This window comes from Lycium ferocissimum, unplaced genomic scaffold, assembly GCF_029784015.1.
Source record: "Lycium ferocissimum isolate CSIRO_LF1 unplaced genomic scaffold, AGI_CSIRO_Lferr_CH_V1 ctg285, whole genome shotgun sequence".
NCBI lineage: Eukaryota > Viridiplantae > Streptophyta > Magnoliopsida > Solanales > Solanaceae > Lycium > Lycium ferocissimum.
The window spans coordinates 33,603-52,424 of NW_026724299.1; the positions used below are offsets into that span (position 1 = coordinate 33,603).

At 34.2% G+C, this 18,822-nt stretch overlaps 2 protein-coding genes across 2 annotated transcripts; one reads left to right on the forward strand and one right to left on the reverse strand.

Annotated features, from left to right (window-relative positions):
• The first annotated feature begins 2,508 nt into the window (after positions 1–2,508).
• Positions 2,509–4,224, forward strand: LOC132043814 (leucoanthocyanidin dioxygenase). Its single transcript, XM_059434283.1, has 2 exons — positions 2,509–3,125; positions 3,326–4,224. The coding sequence occupies exons 1-2, from the start codon at positions 2,617–2,619 to the stop codon at positions 4,107–4,109; spliced, it is 1,293 nt and encodes a 430-aa protein (XP_059290266.1). The 5' UTR covers positions 2,509–2,616; the 3' UTR covers positions 4,110–4,224.
• Positions 4,225–4,363: 139 nt separating this feature from the next.
• On the reverse strand, positions 4,364–8,998 carry LOC132043815 (glyoxylate/hydroxypyruvate reductase HPR3). The gene is made up of 2 exons (XM_059434284.1): positions 8,495–8,998; positions 4,364–4,974 (listed from the first exon to the last, which is right to left on the reverse strand). The coding sequence occupies exons 1-2, from the start codon at positions 8,930–8,932 to the stop codon at positions 4,450–4,452; spliced, it is 963 nt and encodes a 320-aa protein (XP_059290267.1). The 5' UTR covers positions 8,933–8,998; the 3' UTR covers positions 4,364–4,449.
• Positions 8,999–18,822: the final 9,824 nt, after the last annotated feature.

Consider the following 18,822-nt stretch of genomic DNA (forward strand, 5'->3'; position numbering starts at 1 on the left):
AAATTATTTGAGCGTGTGAATGAAGGGAAAGCAAAGGAAGAAGATGAAGAGGTCTTATACTCTCATCTGAGTTGTGAATATTACACTACAAAAATTGTAGGCTGAAATTGCAATCCATTGGCTTCTAACTTCAATTTAGGAGCCCATTATTAACTTTTAAAATACAGGTTATTCTATCAAAAGTTTCAAATTTATGTAAATAGCATTTATCTTCATTTGATTTAATTTATCAACAAAAGGAAAGATCAAATATATAGCTATTTGTTTGTCGTAACTTTCCTTTTTAATATGTTTAAAGAGAATGTCATATTCTTATATTTAGTTAGTTTTTAATTTCAGCAGTTTTAGTTTACCTCAATGACACTTTTAACAGAATGACATGATATATTTAATATCACAAGATTCAAAGGTTTTTTTTTTTTTTATATGTTATAGTACGTCTTTTAGTTTGAAAATTGGAGTTAGTAGAGTAACTCTCGCCGAACCAAGTTTAAACCCAGAGAAATAATCCCTTGAACTTTAGATTTATCTTTAAGGTGTGACCTTCTGTAATCGATTCTTTATTAATTACAACTTTGAGAGACAAAATATATATTAATGATAAAGTTTACTGTATCATCAGTACTAAGTACTAACCAAACCATTTATTAGGCTTCGTTATAAACTTGTTTGAAAACACATATTTCTACTACAGTTCATAGTCCGAAAAATAAATCAAAGATTTTGAATGTGATGATCTTTTGATACTATGAATTAGCTATCATTTTATAATATAACCTGAATCAGACAGTCACGTCTATCTTTTCTTTAAAAAATTATTATTTCAACAGATTTTTCTAGGAAATAAATATATTAACCATCATGTATTAGAAAGATTAGCTGTAATAGTTGGAATGAAGATGGTTCTAAGTTCTAGCTACCAGTAGAGTTACTAAGATTAGAAATATCAGTTATTGACGAATCAACTATACATTTTTTTTTTACCAATCTCATCAAATGTTAAACCATAACTTTTGTCTTTCAAAAGTTTGGGTTTTAAGTTGTCAAGACATTCTTGTCAGTCAAAAACTGAAACATAGGCCCGTAGTTTTGGTGAACATCATTTATTGAAGAACATTAGAATCTAAGTTTTTGCTCAATATGTTTATTTCTTGATCTTATTCTAGCTGTCTAGCACTCTATTAGTTGCATAGAAGTTGCCGTGTCCATGATGTATAAGTATTCCTTTTTTGAACTTAAAAACTTATACATATACACACAATATGAAAGACAATTTTAACAAGTTTGTTACAGGATACTTCCTTTTTTTCCTATGTTACCAACATATTATAAACATATTTTTGCGCTGATTGTCCTTCAAAGGCACTTAGGCAGGTGGTCTTTAATTTTTGTCTTTCGTCTAAAAACCCATGGGTTCTAGGTTTAAACTCCTGCGCAATAAAAAATTAAAAAAGAAATTCGCAAGACAGAGTTTCGAATTTAAACTCTAGGTAGAGTTTACCTTATGCCTGAAAGCAAAGTCTTATGACTGAAGGCAAACTCTGCGTTATAAGTTAACAAACTCTGTCTTGTGATTTTTTTTTTTAATTTTTGGTTAAAATTCAAATCAAAACCCATGGGTTTTTAAAAAAGGAAAAAATTAAAGCATCAAAGAATTGAGCGCTTAAAAATTAAAAACCACCCCCGAATAAGGACAATCGTGCAAATTGCCCTATTATAAAAAGGTGCTCGTAATGGACTTTCAAGTAACTTGATAATTATTGTATATTCCTGCAGTCTCAAATATTAGCCATTTTGAAAAACCGAATTTGTTTCAAAATATTTGATGTCAGAAAGTATGAGATCATTAATTATATTTTTCAAATCCACACCCTTATCATTTTTCTTGTAACCGTAGATCGTAGTGTACAGACCAACTTGTGCGCACCTCGATCAATTCCATGGGTAACTTGTTATCTTCCATTATCACAAATACCGAGTAATTCTATCCACCAAGAGTTGGACAGATAGGAAGAAACTACCTAGTGTTTTTGTTTGTTGTATTTTGAATTTGAAACCTCATCGTTCTCAATTCACTTCGTTGATCACTAGCTCACACTCTTGGGGCCCAAATCCACCCTTACAATTCCACAATTAGTGGATTGCCAATTAAATATGTATCAGAAGAGACCGAAGAGAGTTTAGACAAAAACTCTCCTATGGTTAAGGCAATTAAATATCTTTTTAAGGAATATAACTAAACTAAAACAAGTATGTCAATGGAAAACAGCATAGGGAGAAAATGGAGGTCTAGCTTCCAGCCACCAGTCGTTTGTTTCTACAAAATAATATCATAAAATTGTGACCCAACCACCATTCTAATTTTAGGCATCGAGAATTGAGCGGTAAAACTGAAACTATCCCAACGTGTGATAACTGAAAACCTTAATTAACCAAAACCAGGTTAGCTATGAGGCACGTGCATGCATGGTGGTTGAATGCTTAAGCTTTATCTTACAGTCAACATAAGAGCTACCAATTTTGCCATCCATATATAAACCTCAGCTAGATCACCAATCTAATATAAAGGGAAAGAACGAAAAAGCAAGAGAAGGAATTAATTTTATTCATACAAAGATGGTGAGTGCAGTTGTTCCAACCCCTTCAAGAGTTGAAAGCTTGGCTAAAAGTGGAATCCAGGCCATTCCTAAAGAGTATGTGAGGCCACAAGAAGAGTTAAATGGAATGGGAAACATCTTTGAGGAAGAGAAGAAAGGAGGACCTCAAGTACCGACGATTGATCTTAAACAAATCGACTCAGAAGACAATGAAATTCGCGAGAGATGCCACCAAGAGTTGAAGAAAGCAGCCATGGAATGGGGTGTGATGCACCTCGTAAACCATGGTATATCGGATGAGGTAATTGATCGTGTTAAGGTTGCCGGAGGTACCTTCTTTGATTTACCTGTTGAAGAAAAGGAGAAGTATGCTAATGATCAAACCTCTGGCAATGTCCAAGGCTATGGCAGCAAGCTAGCAAATAGTGCTTCTGGTCAGCTTGAGTGGGAGGATTATTTCTTCCATTGTGTTTTCCCCGAGGACAAGCACAACTTGGCCATCTGGCCTAAAACCCCTACCGACTACATGTAAGTTTCTTTACATAATGTCATGCTTGCAAAAAATTTCAATCTTTTCTTTTTTTATAACGGCGGTGTCTGGGCTATAGCTTTTGCGCACCTCGACTAATCCACCGATAACCTACTACCTCCACCAGCATTGGTAACAGGAAATTTTCTGCCAGGGACTTTTACCACTTCACTAACAACTAAATATTTCCAATTTGCAGTCCAGCAACAAGTGAATATGCCAAGCAGATAAGGAATCTAGCAACAAAGATTTTAGCTGTGCTTTCTATTGGACTGGGACTGGAAGAAGGAAGACTAGAGAAGGAAGTTGGAGGCATGGAAGACCTGTTGCTTCAAATGAAGATTAACTACTACCCTAAATGCCCCCAACCAGAACTAGCACTTGGCGTCGAAGCTCATACTGATGTGAGTGCACTGACTTTCATCCTCCACAATATGGTGCCCGGCTTGCAACTCTTCTATGAAGGGAAGTGGGTAACTGCAAAGTGTGTGCCTAATTCCATAATCATGCACATTGGGGATACCCTTGAAATCCTAAGCAATGGAAAGTACAAGAGCATTCTTCACAGAGGGGTTGTAAACAAAGAGAAAGTAAGGATTTCATGGGCGATTTTCTGTGAGCCGCCAAAGGATAAGATCATCCTTAAGCCCCTATCTGAAACTGTCACCGAGGCTGATCCACCTAGATTCCCACCTCGCACCTTTGCACAGCATATGGCGCACAAGCTCTTCAAGAAGGATGATCACGATGCTGCTGCTGACCACAAAGTATATAAGAAGGATGATCAGGATTCTGCTACTGAACAGAAAGTCTTCAAGAAGGACGATCAGGATTCTACTGGTAAACAGAAAGCCGTCAAGAAGGACAATCAGGATTCTGCTTCTGAACAGAAAGCCGTCAAAAAGGATGAACAGGATGCCGCTGCTGAGCACAAAGTCTTCGAGAAGGATAATCAGGTTATTGCTGCTGAAGAATCTAAATAGTTTCTCTTGTTGTCATACTATCTAAATAGAGCAACACTATTTTTTGTACTGCTTTGCGTCCCCTTGGATGCTTTCATCAATAAAACTACAATTATTTTATTGAAGAAACAAGAAATATGACCCCACCACCCCCCCCCCCGGACCTCGATGCTGCACTATTATGTCCTCTCTGCACCCCCCACGCCCCCAGACACACACACATCATTTCTTCCCATGTTCAGCATTTTTGGTTGGAGAGTAAAGTGACGCTCAACTTGGCGCAGAAACTTAATGAAATTGATCACAACAGTAAATTTCTGATAAAAGAACTGTATGCTTACATGTCGAAGAGAAAATTCCATCATTCATATTCAATTTGAGCCCGCAAGGGTTTATTTGAAAAAAAAGCTTCTATGTTGTAAGTGAATAGCTCTTCAAGTGCTTCAAAAGACTCTGGAGTTAAAACAGCAACATGTGGAGACAGCACGACATTATCCAATCCAAACAATTCCTCTGGCACATGGGGTTCGTTTTCATAAACATCAAGACCAGCACCACCAATCTCACCTCTCTTCAGAAACTGAACCAGTTCCTTCTCATCAACGAGCGCCCCTCGTCCAACATTTATGACAATACCGTCCTTCCCGAGGGCAGTCAGCAAGTCTTTGTCAACCATGCGGTGTGTTTCTTTTGTTAAAGAACAACAAAGAATTAGAACATCACTGTTAATTGCAAGATCATGAATATTAGAATGGAAAGGAAACGGAACACTAGGCTTCATCCTCTTTGAGGTGTATGCGATGCTGCAGCCAAAGGCCTCAAGTCTCTTCCCGACCCTTGAACCAATGCTCCCTAAACCTACAATGCCCACTCGTTTTCCACCAACCTGTGTAAAAAAAAAAACATGTTATGTACATTATCATCTTGTCATTTTCTACAACTCCTTTACCCGCTTAAGTAGCATTTCAGTAAAATTACATAGAAACCATATACAAAAATGTCTATTTTCTACTTAGAAGTTCACAATTTACTCTATCTTATTGAACTCAATTTTTTTTAAAGCGCTGAAACTCAACTTCTTATTAAGGTTTTGCACCCAGGCTAATATGGAAATCAATGGATAACTCCTCAATCCGCAGCCACTTGTCCATTTCACTCTATTCAGATCCACTGGTTAATAGAGAGACACCCTTTAGGAATTCTGCAATATAAAATTTTTGCAAATTACTATAACTCTTCTTTGCACAAAATAAGTTTTATGGTGTGTTTGGTATGGAGGAAAACATTTTCTATTTCCAATTTTCCTTGGTCAAATTTTTTGGAAAATATTCTCTTGGAAAACAAGTTCCACAAGAGGCATTCTACACTAATTATCTCCTCCCCACCCTACCCCCACCCCAACCCACATAGCCCCCATCCTCACCACCGCGACACCTCATCCTCCACCCTGATAGCCTAGATTATACAAATGTTTTTGGGATACTATTTTCTGCTTAAATACCAAACACACACACACACACACACACACACACACAAAAAAAAAAAAAAAAAAAAAAAAGAGAGAGAGTCAGAAAACCACTTCTTTTGTTTTTTTTTTTCTTTTTTAAATGTAACATTGGTATGTATTAACTTAATTAGTGCATAGGTTGCACTGAAACCATATTTACAGCAAAAGTGAGAAAACTGATCCAAAAATCTAACAAGAGCCTAGGATTTCAATTATGGATTCAGTCTCCTCTAGGTAAATCTGCTTGCACCAAAAACAAAAAAGTTTGATGCAATTCAAACTTGATCTTTTGTACATCACTACTACGAGCCCAAGATTTTTGTAACCCAAAAATAAATTTTTGGAACCAAAATAACCCATTAAAAAAAAAAAGAACCAAAATAGGCTTTATACACAGAATCTGTGCGTAAAAGGACCAAAGTGTACATTTATACTTAAGTTCTTTTACGCACAAATTCTGTGCATAAAAGCTCTTAAATATACCGGGCTCCTTCTTCCCCACCACTGGTCTCCCACGATCAAAAAAGAAAATCAGCCATTAAAGGTGCGGTCCGAGGTCCCACACGATCAAAAACATCATGTTCTTGTTGATTTCCAACCCGAAACTCAATATTTTTGGTATATCGAAGTCTAGAAACAAGTTTCTTCGCAATAAAGCAGCGTATAATTCAATTCAAAAACTCAAAATCAAAGCTTCAATCTAGGTATTTTACTACGATTTTTCTATTACATTATTAACCTAAGCATTATTATTGTGTATTATTTGCGGATATTGACAAAAAAAGAAACTTTTACGCACTTTTATTGTGCGCAAAATGGGGCTGTTTCCAGCCCGTTTTTTCGTTTTTAATTTGTTAATTGTTTATTTAGTATTTGTTAGATTAATGAGTTAAGTATTTGTTAAATTAGTTATTTCAATTGTTAGACTAGCTAATTATTTATTTAGTTTTTGCTAAGCCAATTGTTTATTTGTTAATAATTTGATTAGTTAGTTAATTGTTTATTTATTAATTATATGCTAATAATTTGTTAATTGTTTGATTAGTTAGTTAATTGTTTATTTATTAATTATATGCCAATTGTTTGCTAGCTAATTGTTAATCTTTATATCTTTAATTTATTTGCTAATTAGAAATTGAAAATCCTTAGTTTAGGATTCAATCCTTTGTATAATTTCTCGATAAAAGATTAAATAACTAATACTACGTATTAGAGATTAATTAAAAAAATAATGATTAATTTAAAATGCGTAAAAAATATACCACTTTAATCCTTACTTCATGCATTAATGATTAACTTAAAATGCCTAAAACAGATAGGACACCTCCATGGAGCCGGGGCCCTTCGACAACAGAGGGGTACTTTATCTACAGCATGAGCATAAGTCCCAATATGTATGGGATGCATCGGTATCCTATAGTAGAGTGATCCGTACCCGTTCGGGGGACTCAGCATGGGATATTCTAGAGGCTATTCCCCCACATCCTCGTGTCATAAATATACTACGTCGGGGCGGTATCTACTGATGCATCGAGGTTGGTCAGCTTGTGCACAATAGGGCTCTAATGACGGCCATGATTGAGCACTGGCGACCGCGTGCACCCATACATTTCATCTCCGCACTAACAAGGCTACCATCACCCTGCAGGATGTCCAGGTGATTTATGGTTTACAGATTGATGGACAGGCATTGTATAGAGTGGAGCCTCTGCAGCTGCCGTATCGCCAGGAGTTGACTAGGCTCACTAGTTTCGTGCCTCAGTAGAGGGATATACGTGGACAGAGTCGGTTGTTGCGGTCCTCCCTCCATGCTCACTTGCGCGTCATAGATCTACAGCATCCGATTGGCGAGGCGACGCCTCAGGCTGATGTTGACCGACGTGCTCGCTTATATCTTCTCATCATATTCGGGGGCATCATGTTCCCGAACACGTCGGGTGCGGATATGAGCATGAGGTATCTGCTCTTTATTGAGAATCTGAACCCACCGGGATGTTACCGTTGGGCGCCGCCGGCCTTACATGTACAGAGGATTTGATCGAGCCTCTATGGGCGAGAAGCTTGAGGTCGCTACATTTAGCCCTCTTCTTCAGGTAATATATTTAAGTATGTGTAATAAAACACTAAATATATTTTTTTGAAACGACGACTGATAAATAATTTTTTGATGCCTATGACAGATATGGTGTGGACTAGGTTGAGACCTTTTCAGCCCATAGCTGCTTACCGTCCCGGTGACTATGTTGATGAGGAAATGCCATACGCGCGGAGATGGTCGCGAGGCTGTACCAGAGGTGTGGAGACGCACTATGTCATTCTCCCGTTTAGGGATCAGTTAGACCTCATGACGGCGCCCGAGGTAAGTTTTTTTGATTTAACATTAGTTTGTTAGTCTTTTATTGTTAACTAGTTGAATTCTTTTTATAGGCTTTCATATGGACGCCGTATGATCAGATTTTGGGTCAGCTGCCGGCGTTTTGTAGGGCTGGTGAGCACATGTGGATGGCACGGTGTCCATTGATCCATATGGACATCGTTGAGCATCACGCGCCCGACCGCATGCTACGGCAGTTGGGCATGTACAGAACATACCCGCGGCTACGCGTTGGGAGCACACCCACTATACCAGGGACGAGCGTTCGATCGACAATGCGGCATGACGGGAGCGTATGCACAGGAGATACGTGCCACTCCTCGATCGACAGGGTGCATACGCTCCCGCCATGCCGCATTGTTGATTGAACGCTCGTCCCTGCTATAGTGGGCGTGCTCCCGACGCGTAGCCGCGGGTATGTTCTGTACATGCACAACTGCCGTAGCATGCGGTCGTTGTTGTATTGGAGAAATCAAGAATCAAACAATAATGAATTTTCCAGCATATAAAATAAACAAAACAGACCTTAGAACCAAGGGGAAATTCTCCTTTAACAGGCCAACAACCACCACGTACAAACCTATCACCACCAGAGACCTTTCGTAGCAAATCAATCAACATCCCAACAGCAAGATCCGCCACGTCATCAGAGAAAGAATCACCAGCAGTAGTTAAACGGATGCCACGTCGGCGTAACTCAACAAGGTCAAAATGGTCAAATCCAGCACTAGTACCAACAACACACTCCAATGAAGGATACTTATCAAGTATTTCCGATGTTACAGGAGTAGGACCCACACACAGCATGACCCGAACCGAACCCGAAAGGGGTAGAAACGATGGGTTGGATTCATCAAGCGGGTCGAGAATTCGGTAACGGGTACGGAGTTTGGATACGAATAGGGTTTTGAATCGAGGAAAACGATGGACGAGAAGTAATTGCTGATGATCGGAAGAAGCCATTTTTTATTTTTTTTTATTTTTTCAATTTCGATAACCGATTTTTTGGGAGTGCGTATTTTGTAAGCCTTCCATTTTTGTTAGGAGTATTTAAATACTTCGGCCCCGTTTGTCCATAGAAACAAAAAAAAAAAAATTGCTTTTTTTTGAAATTTTGGAGTTGGAGTTAGAGTTGTGTTTAGCCATAATTTTTAAAATTATAGTTTTTGGTGAAATGTAATTGTACAAAAGTGAAAAAGTGAAATTTTTTGAAAAATAAGTTTTTGGAATTCGGAATTCTTATGGCCAAATGCTGAAAAGTGAAAAAAGTGAAAAAAATTCCGGAATAAAGTGAATAATTCTTATGGCCAAACGCCTAATTCATCTGTTCACTTTTACTTGTTCCGTATTTTAAAAATAGGCTTTTAATTTCACTTATCACTTTTAGCATATCAATATAAGACAATTTATTGTTTCTGTTTTACTCATAGTATTAATTACTCATTTCAAGTTATTTTTCAAATCTAATATAAATATGCACCAATTAATATGGGTACATTAGTAAATTTTGCACTTTATTTATTATTTTCTAAATAGTGTAAAAAATTCAAAGTGAACAAGTAAATGTGAATGGAGGAAGTATTGAATTATATACTCCCTTCTTTTCAATTTGTTTTTTTAGTTTTGATTTAACATGAAATTAAGAAATTAAAGAAATATTTGAATCTTGTAGTCGTAAACTATAGCTAATACATCTGTCTGGAAAGCCACCTGATAATTTGGTGTACACCCAAGTAATTAAGCGGTATAATAATTATGATGGTCTGTTTGTTTGTTATAACTTAATTACACACAATTTGGTTAAATTTTAAAAATAAAAATTAATTATCAAAAATTAAAAGGTAAAATTTGACAAATATGTGCCTTTATAATTGACATTAAATTACATGTTTAAGATATATATTGATTCTTAAAAATATATTAATTAATAATCATACGTATTTGTAAAAGAAATATTGATATATATTTTTCATAGTGCTAATATTTTAATTTAATTTAATTATAAAAACTAAAAGCATACATTTATCAGTTTGTATAAAGGTGAATGTTTATAACTATAATGCCATAACATTATTCAAATGTTTGCCAAAAGATATTCTATCAATTCTAATTCAAAAATGAATGGCATGCAATGTGAAATGATAAATCGATACTACTATAACATTGAAATAATGGAAGGGTAGAAAGGGGGAGAAATGATGGGTCAGATTCGTCGAGCCGGTCGAGAATTGGGTAACGGATTCAGAGTTTGGGTAAGAAGAGGGGTTTGAATCGAGGATAGCGATGGAGGAGAAGTAGTCGGAGATTGGTGGTTTCTGGTGATTGTTGATGATCGGAAGGAGTCATTTTTTCAGTTCCTATAAACAGATTTTTTTGGAGTGCGTATTTTGTGAGCCTCCCATTTTTGTTATTTAGAGTAATATACTCGCTCGTCCCCATTTACGTGCCACTTTTTCCATTTCGAGTTTTTTTTTCTCGATCTAATTTTTTCATATATCTTTAAATATTTTAAATTATTAATTATTGTGACGTATAATATTTTATGTAATTTTTAAATATGTAAATTTTGTTTTAAACAACATAAAAATTATATGTCCAAATTTATAATTAAACTTACACCATTTGACTCTTAAAATTTGAACGGTACCATGTGACTAGGGGTGTACATGGACCGGGTTGGTTCAGGTTTTTTAAAGACCAAACCAAACCAATTGCATCGGGTTTTTAAATCTATAAACCAAACCAAATCAACAAAAGTCGGGTTTTTCAACCTCGGGTTTTCTCAGTTTTTTCGGGTTGCTCGGGTTTTTCGGGTTTTTTCCGGTAAAGTCTTCATACAAAGCATATAGCTTGTACTTCAAATATTTTTTTTAGTCATAGTAAGATACGACTATCTAATTAAGATATTTATTAAGAAAATAACACAAAACGTGAGATGAGATATGACATTGTGCTAAAATATTCAACGAAAAAAATTAATGAAATTGCATAAAATAAAATGATCATAATCTAAAAGTACTAAGTCATGCTACAATAAATATGGCTATAAGGCATGTTGAAAATGATCATAATCTAAAAATCCTAAGTCATGCTAAAATAAATACGGCTAATAAGTATTAATTACATGACTAGATATTAAAGAAAAAAATAAAATTAAGTAATGTATTTTCACTTTCTAAACTAATATAAAACTAAAGAATAGATAAACATTATTGTCATTCCAGTGTTAGATATGAATTACTTTTGTTAGCATTAGTATTGATTTGATTTTGGTTGAGTTTTACTTGAGTTACTAATATCATTGGGCTATAAAACTTATTGGATCATTCAAAATCTAATTCCAAGCTTGAAATAATATGTTAAAAGATAAAAAACTATGAAAAAGTTAAAGAAACATCTATAAATTACATTATAAATAAATATTTTTATGTATAAAATATGTTTGAAATTTTATAAATGTAATGTCGGGTTGGTTTGATTCGATTTGACTTTTTTTTAGTTAAAACCAAACCAAACCAATAGTGTTCGGGTTTTTCTTTTTAAAACCAAACCAAGTCAAACCAAACCATTAATCAAATTTTTTTCTCAGTTTGATTTGGATTAGCGGTTTGATGCGGTTTGTCGATTTGCTTTGTACACGCCTACATGTGACAAAGGGAGTACCTAATAAGGAAGGAAGCAGATAAAACAATACGGAAGATACAGATGGTTTAGAGACAAAATAAGTACATCAATTTCTTTGTGCTCCCATCATTTTATTTGTCACTTTTGAGAGTGAATGAAATTGAGGAAATAACAAAAATGATCCCTTGTCTTTTAGGTTCAAAATAATCTCCAATTTTTTTTTTATCTTTAAATTTGTCAAAAATTACTAGTAATATTTTTAGACTCCGACATATATTTAACAATTCATGCTCGTTAAATTTCACGAAAACAGTGGGAAAAAAATGTTTAACCTTAAACATCAAAAAAGTCCCGTCAAATCTTTCTTTTAAAAAAAAAAAAAGCAAAAGAAAAAACTGCACTACACAATAAAATGATATAAAAAATAGCAGAAATTGCACCTCAAAGGCCGTGGGTCGTAGCAAACTAAAGAATAATTAAATATATTAAGAACTATAATAATTGCACCTCAAGGGCTATCGTTGTAGCAAACTAAACAAATAATTATATATATTAAAAACTATAATAATTGTATCCCTAAATGTGAGTCCCACTAAGTTTCATAGTTCTCATTAAATCTAACAGATAGAGTTATTAAATATTTGACGGAGACTAAACGCGTTAATTTTTGACAAACTTAAAAGACCAAAAATATTTAGTACATACTTAAGGGACTACTTTGAACCTATCCTCAACCTAAAGGACAATTTTGTCATTTTCTCGAATAAAAATCGCCGGTAATATTTGTGAACTTGTGGTGGAATGGTAAAATAGCTTCATCTTAATCTGAGATTCAGCTTTAAACCCGAACATCGAGTGACAGAGAAAAAAAAGAAAATGAACAAAAATTGAGAAAATATATTTAGAATAAAAGAACCTACCAGTAAAGTTGGATTGGAGAATTAATTTCTCCCATGTGATAGACTGGGTGGCAATACATTTTCACAATAGTTGAGAATAGAAAAGTATTTAATGTATTCTCCATTATCGTGTTCCGTCATAGTAATAGGCTTTTAAGAGTAAACGATTTATATGATAAAAGATCTCTAGCTTCAAAAAACTAACTAATTCTAATAAAATAAAAAATAAAATGATGACAAGTTAAATGGAACAATAATCTCACATGAGTAAAACATGATGTTTCTTGATGCCTTTTTTTGTTTTGATCCTATGTCCATACTTGTTTGTTGTTTCACGATCCGATTAATTCGAACTTGTACCGGCATCTTTTTCCTTAGTGGTAAAGTGTTTTCTAACCAAGGTGACTACTCAATGTCGTTTTCAAATAAAATTATCATTTTTAAAGAAAGAGCAATAAATAAAATGGAACAAGGGATCTTATAAGATAAAATTATACATTACAAGAATAAAATGTCACAGTTCTTGTTGCCTATAGCTTAAACAAGAAGATGTACATGGTGACAATTTAGATTCCAATTTACTAGCAACAATTTTCAAACAAAAATGATTGACTCATCCCTCCACTATGTTTATTATCCAACTATTGGTGTTTCTTTAACAAGGCCTTTTTCATCTGGGCAAAGCCATACACGATTGCAACACACATCGTGAATACGAATACACTCAGTATCAACCAGTGGGACAGCAGTAACATTAGAATTGGTACTTTCTATTGTGACTTTAGCTTTCATAATCTCAACCCCTACTAACTCCGGCCACTCATATGGAATTTTATCTCCTGATCTTTTGCAACTATTGCCAGTACAATCGCAATTGAGGCAAGGAGGGTATTTTGAAGTGATCATAGATATTTGAGAAAGAAATAGAAAACCAAGAGAGAAAAGGATTACCATTTTCTCCATTTTTATGTTGTTTGTAATTTTCTGCAAATGGTGGAAGAACTTCAAATTTATAGGAACATTAGGATACATTACCACATAGATGGTCCATATATGTTTATACCTTTTAGTAAATTTTTTTCCTTTTGTTGAATGTATCTCAAAATAACATATGTGTTCACACCCATCACTCTTTATTAATTTATTTACTTTATTAAATGTATTTCAAGACTTTGTAACATATATGTTAACACTTATCACCTTCTATTAGTTTTATTTCCTTTGTTGAAAGTATTTTCAGATTTTGTAATATAAATGTTCACACCATAAAAAGAAAATATGTTAAGCATTTAAACAAGCAATAACATTATTATATTCCAATTAGGAAGCAAAACGTTAAAGAGAGATGATAAAATGGAGTATATATATGGTCTATGAATCTAACTCGAATTAACATTTCTATCCTAAAAATATGAATTCGTCATTAAATAGGATTACCATTACAAATTTAGTATTTGAAATAGGAAAAGCAGTAATATTGATTCTAAAGTTAACTGATACTCCCTTCTTTTGAGAACGGAGGGAGTATTGAATTATATACTCCCTTTTTTTCAATTTGTTTGTCTAGTTTGGATTTGAGATGAAATTAAGAAATTAAAGAAAACTTTTGAATTTTGTAGTCGTAAACTAGAGATAATACATCATAATTTGGTGTACACCCATGTAATTACGCGGTATGGTAATTATGATGGTCTGTTTGTTTGTCATAACGTTTACACGCAATTTAATTAAATTTTAAAAATAAAAATTAACTATCAAAAATTAAAAGGTAAATTTGAAAAATATGTGCCTTCATAAATGACATTAAATTAGATATTTAAGATATATATTTATTCTTGAAAATATCTGAATTAATAATTATATATTTGTAACTAAAATTGCAAACGAAAATTGATATATATTTTTCATAGTACTAATATTTTAATTTAATTTAATTATAAAAACTAAAAGCATACATTTTGTAAGAATATCACGGACGCGTGTTTGTATAAAGGTTAATATGCCATAACATTATTCAAATGTTTGCCAAAAAAATATTCTATCAATTCTAATTAGGGGTGGGCGTTCGGTTTTATCAAACTTCGGTTCGGCTGTTTCGGTTTCGGTTTTTTGAAGGTGAACACCGAACCAAACTAGTTCAGTTCGGTTCTTTCGGTTTCGATTTTTTTAAGTTCGGTTCGGTTTGGTTCGTTTTCGATTTTTTCAATTCGTTTTTTTTGCTATGATATTAGATGCGATTCCATTTACACTAATTCATATTCTCAAAAGCAATAAAACATAAACCGATAAATTGAAATCAAAATCAAACAAACAGATACACAAGAAAGTAAAACCATAACCATGTTATAGGATTACTAGGTGTTATATACATACAAGAAGAATAACTAAGAAAACACATAAAGAACATACATTAATCCTAAAGACACATCCTAGTCACCTTCCTTTGTTAAGGATATTTGATTTTCTCAACTGAAGTGGAAAATTAGGAATACAAAAGCAAAAGAGGGTTTGTTCAATTGTTTTTTTTTTTTTGGGCTTAAACTCAATGGACCTGGACTATTTTAATTTTTTTGGTTAATGTATTAAATTTCGGTGGCCATTCGGTTCTTCGTTCGGTTTTATCAAACTTCGGTTCGGCTATTTCGGTTTCGATTTTTTGAAGGTGGACACCGAACGCCGAACCAAACTAGTTCGGTTCGGTTCTTTTGGTTTCGATTTTTTGAAGTTTGGTTCAGTTCGGTCCGGTTTTTCGATTTTCGGTATTTATGCCTAGCCCTAATTCTAATTGAAAAATGAACGGCATGAAATGACAAATCAAACTACTAAAACATTGAAATGATGGAAGGGTAAAAGGGGTAGATGTAACACCTCGTACCTTTGGGCTAAAGTTTGATTCGTAAGATGATAATATAATGGAACCAAGATGGGAGGTGTAGAAAGTGTTCTTGAAAACTAATCAAGTCTATTACATCCCGTATCTTAGAACTAAGGTTAGACTAGTGTCATTAGAGTTTAGCGGAGAATTTGAAAGTTTGTGCGTTTTTGCGAAAATGATCGACAGGCTTATTTCGGGAACCTGTAACCCCTTGATTTGTTGAGAATTTGAGAAAACTTAAAATATGAAAGTTGTATCCCTTTGAAATATCTTGCCAACAGTATCTTGTGAAGATCAAACGGAGCTCTGTGCTAAGAGTTATGCCTATTTTACTAATGCTGGTTGGAGCAGAATTTTCAGATTTTGGGTTACGTTTTGAGCCTTTTCCTACTCGAATTGGGACTCTTTATTTTATTATTTTTTGAAGTAAAAACGTCCATAACACTATTTTAAACCCTAAGAGACTATTATTTATCTCTCCACCTCCATCTCTAAAGAACCTAGGCAATTCAATCTTTCAAGAACCGCAAGAAACTCATTCTTGCAATTAAGAAAAATCAAGAAACCTTCAAGAGTTTGGTTTGGCAATCTAGTTTCCTAAGGTTTTTTCCAAGGTAAATATTTTAATCAAGAACCTTTGTATTCTACAAGATTTCATCGTTGCTAAACACTAGAATAAATCCAACCATCCCGTTACCATATAAAATCAAGAGTTGTAAAGAGTTAGAGAAAACCCTAGTATTTTATGTAGACTTTTACTCCAACCAGTCATATTCATTTGGCTTTTGCCGATAAGTTAACCGTTGGATCGAGCCCAAATTTTAACTGAGTGGTCATAATATATAGTTCTAAAACATGAACGGTGAAGAGCGGATTTGGAGGTCTAGAGATGTGTGGCTTGAGCTATGAACAGTAGCTATGAAAAATGGTGAAAGCTCTTCTTAAGGTTTCAAATTCAAAGCTTTTGGAATTCTTCTTCAAGATTCAGGCTTTTCTCAAGTTTTTGGAGCACTACCAGGTATGTAGGGTTGCTATCTACGTGTGGGAATATCATTGTTCTTCCCCACGTCACTTCTTCCATAAAGTACGAAATTATACGAAAACTAGGGTTTTTAGCCATGTTCATGATAACCCTAGATCCATGTACCATGTTATACTATGCTTGAATTATTATTAATCCATCATTGTGTTCTTGATATTCCGTTTTGGTTATTGAGAATCCGTCTGTAATCCATTAAGACCTATACTTTGCATTTCATGGGTTCTTACATGCAAGTAATGAATTATTATGTTATTTTCAAGAAATACTCTACATGTTTTACAAGTTAATTATCATGCAAGAATATTATGAAATGATATCCATATACATGCAAGTTATGATTTATGAAAACCATGGGCAGCAAGTGCCATCGATTTTCCATGTTCATATTGTTGGGAGTTGCACTAATTACCGAGAAGGCTTCAAGCAACTTGAAACTACGTAAGCCACTGTAGGATGAGGATCGCTCCACCCATGTTTAGGACGATTTCTCATAATGATTGGATCCTTTCATGTTATAATTAAATCTCATTTCCTGGCAAGGTGTGAGTGTTCTGCTGGTAGGACGCATGTACCAGACCATGTTGTCGGTTATATTTATTGCTCTCCCTACTTGTAATGTTTTATTCATGTTATATATATATATATATATATATATATATTCACATCCATGATCATGTTTCAATTTCAGCTTCAGTTCTTATCATGTTATTTCCATGTCCCATGTTATTTCATTTAGTTGCTTTACATACCAGTACATTCAATGTGCTAACGTCCCCTTTTATTTGCTCGAGGGCCTGCATTTCACGATGCAGATTCAGATTTACAGGACGATGCCCCTGCTCAGTAGGACTTCAGACTTATCAGCTTATTGGTGAGCCCCATCTCATTCGGGGTTTAATCAACTCTTTATTTTATGATTAGTTATGCATTTAAGGTATCTTTGGGGGCCTTGTCCCAGCAAGTATGTTTTCCAGTTCAGACTCATGATAGAGGTTTCAAAGATTATTTAGTCAGTCATGTTATGTCAGATATTCAGAGTCGGATAGCCATTTTGGTTCAGTATGGTATTTTCCACATCCATGTTTTCACAAGTATTTTTATTAAATATTTATGACTTATTATGATTTATAAAGGCTCATCATGTTTTCACGTTATAACTCCTCACATGTTATGTCATAATGATTCAGCAAGCCATGTGGTTCACTCGATCAGGCACCGAGTGCCGTGTTACGCCCAGGCCATGGTTCGAGGCGTGACAGTAGAAATGATGGGTCAGATTCTTCAAGTGTGTCGAGAATATGGTAACGGGATTGGAGTTTGGATAAGAAGAGGTTTTTGAATCGAGGATAGTGATGGAGGAGAAGTAGTTGGAGATTGGTGGTTTCTAGTGGTTGTTGATGATTTGAAGAAGCCATTTTTCAGTTCCAATAATTGATTTTTTTGGAGTGCGTATATTTATGAGCCTCCCTTTTTTGTTATTTAAATAAATATTGAATGTTGAACTATATACTCCTTCTTTACAATTTCTTTGTCTATTTTTGATTTGATATAAAGTTTAAGAAAGTAAGGAAAACTTTTAATTTGGTGGTATTAAATCAGAGATAATACACTTTAATTTTGTGGTTTGTAAACATACGATAAGGAAAGTTGGAATTCTTTGATAACAGTTACTGTCTCGTATTTTGATTATTATATTATTCTGTTTTAGTTACTATTTTTTTTTTCAGAATGATTTATCTTGCTTTTATAGTTCTTTGCCATGGTTGCATTTTTCCCGTAATTTCTTATTTTGATCTGCTTTGATATGTTTTTTCTTGAATTGAGAGTTATCGAAAACAATTTATCTACATCTTAAAGTAGGTAAGGTATGTGTACACTCTCTTCTCCAAGACTTCATTCGTGGAATTATACTGGATATGTTGTTGTTGTTGTTGTTGCTGCTGCTGCTGTTGGAATTAAAGACTTGTAAAAAGAAAAGATAATTTATTAAGAAAAGATAATTTATTATGAAAAGAAAGATAAAATAAATTAATTAAAATGGAGTAAGTATTGAAGAAGAAGAAGCAGACAAAACAGTATGGAAGATCATACTGGTTTAGCAAGAAAGTTACGGTCAGACCTCTCTATAACGGCATCCGCATATAGCAGCACCTCTCTATAACAGCTAAGATTTTTTGGAACCGATTTTTTATGTTATATTTTACTTCTCTATAATAGCATTTTACCTATAACAGCAACAACCAACTTTATAACAGTACGCTCTATGTAAAATCACCCCCATATAACAGCTATCTATGATTACCAATAATAAGCAGTATAGATTTTGACCAAGTATTTAATTTGATACCTTAATATACTATATATATGACAGAATATTACATATGAATACATATGTGGAGTTTGATGCAACACT

What these genes read in the sequence shown, in the direction of transcription:
- LOC132043815 (XM_059434284.1), bottom strand. Translation starts at nt 8,932, where the DNA reads ATGGCTTCTTCCGATCATCAGCAATTACTTCTCGTCCATCGTTTTCCT. An exon ending in AATTTCCCCTTGGTTCTAAG is followed by an intron (nt 4,975 to 8,494) that starts GTCTGTTTTGTT and finishes TTTTTTACACAG; the next exon opens with GTTGGTGGAAAACGAGTGGG.
- LOC132043814 (XM_059434283.1), top strand. Translation starts at nt 2,617, where the DNA reads ATGGTGAGTGCAGTTGTTCCAACCCCTTCAAGAGTTGAAAGCTTGGCT. An exon ending in AAAACCCCTACCGACTACAT is followed by an intron (nt 3,126 to 3,325) that starts GTAAGTTTCTTT and finishes TCCAATTTGCAG; the next exon opens with TCCAGCAACAAGTGAATATG.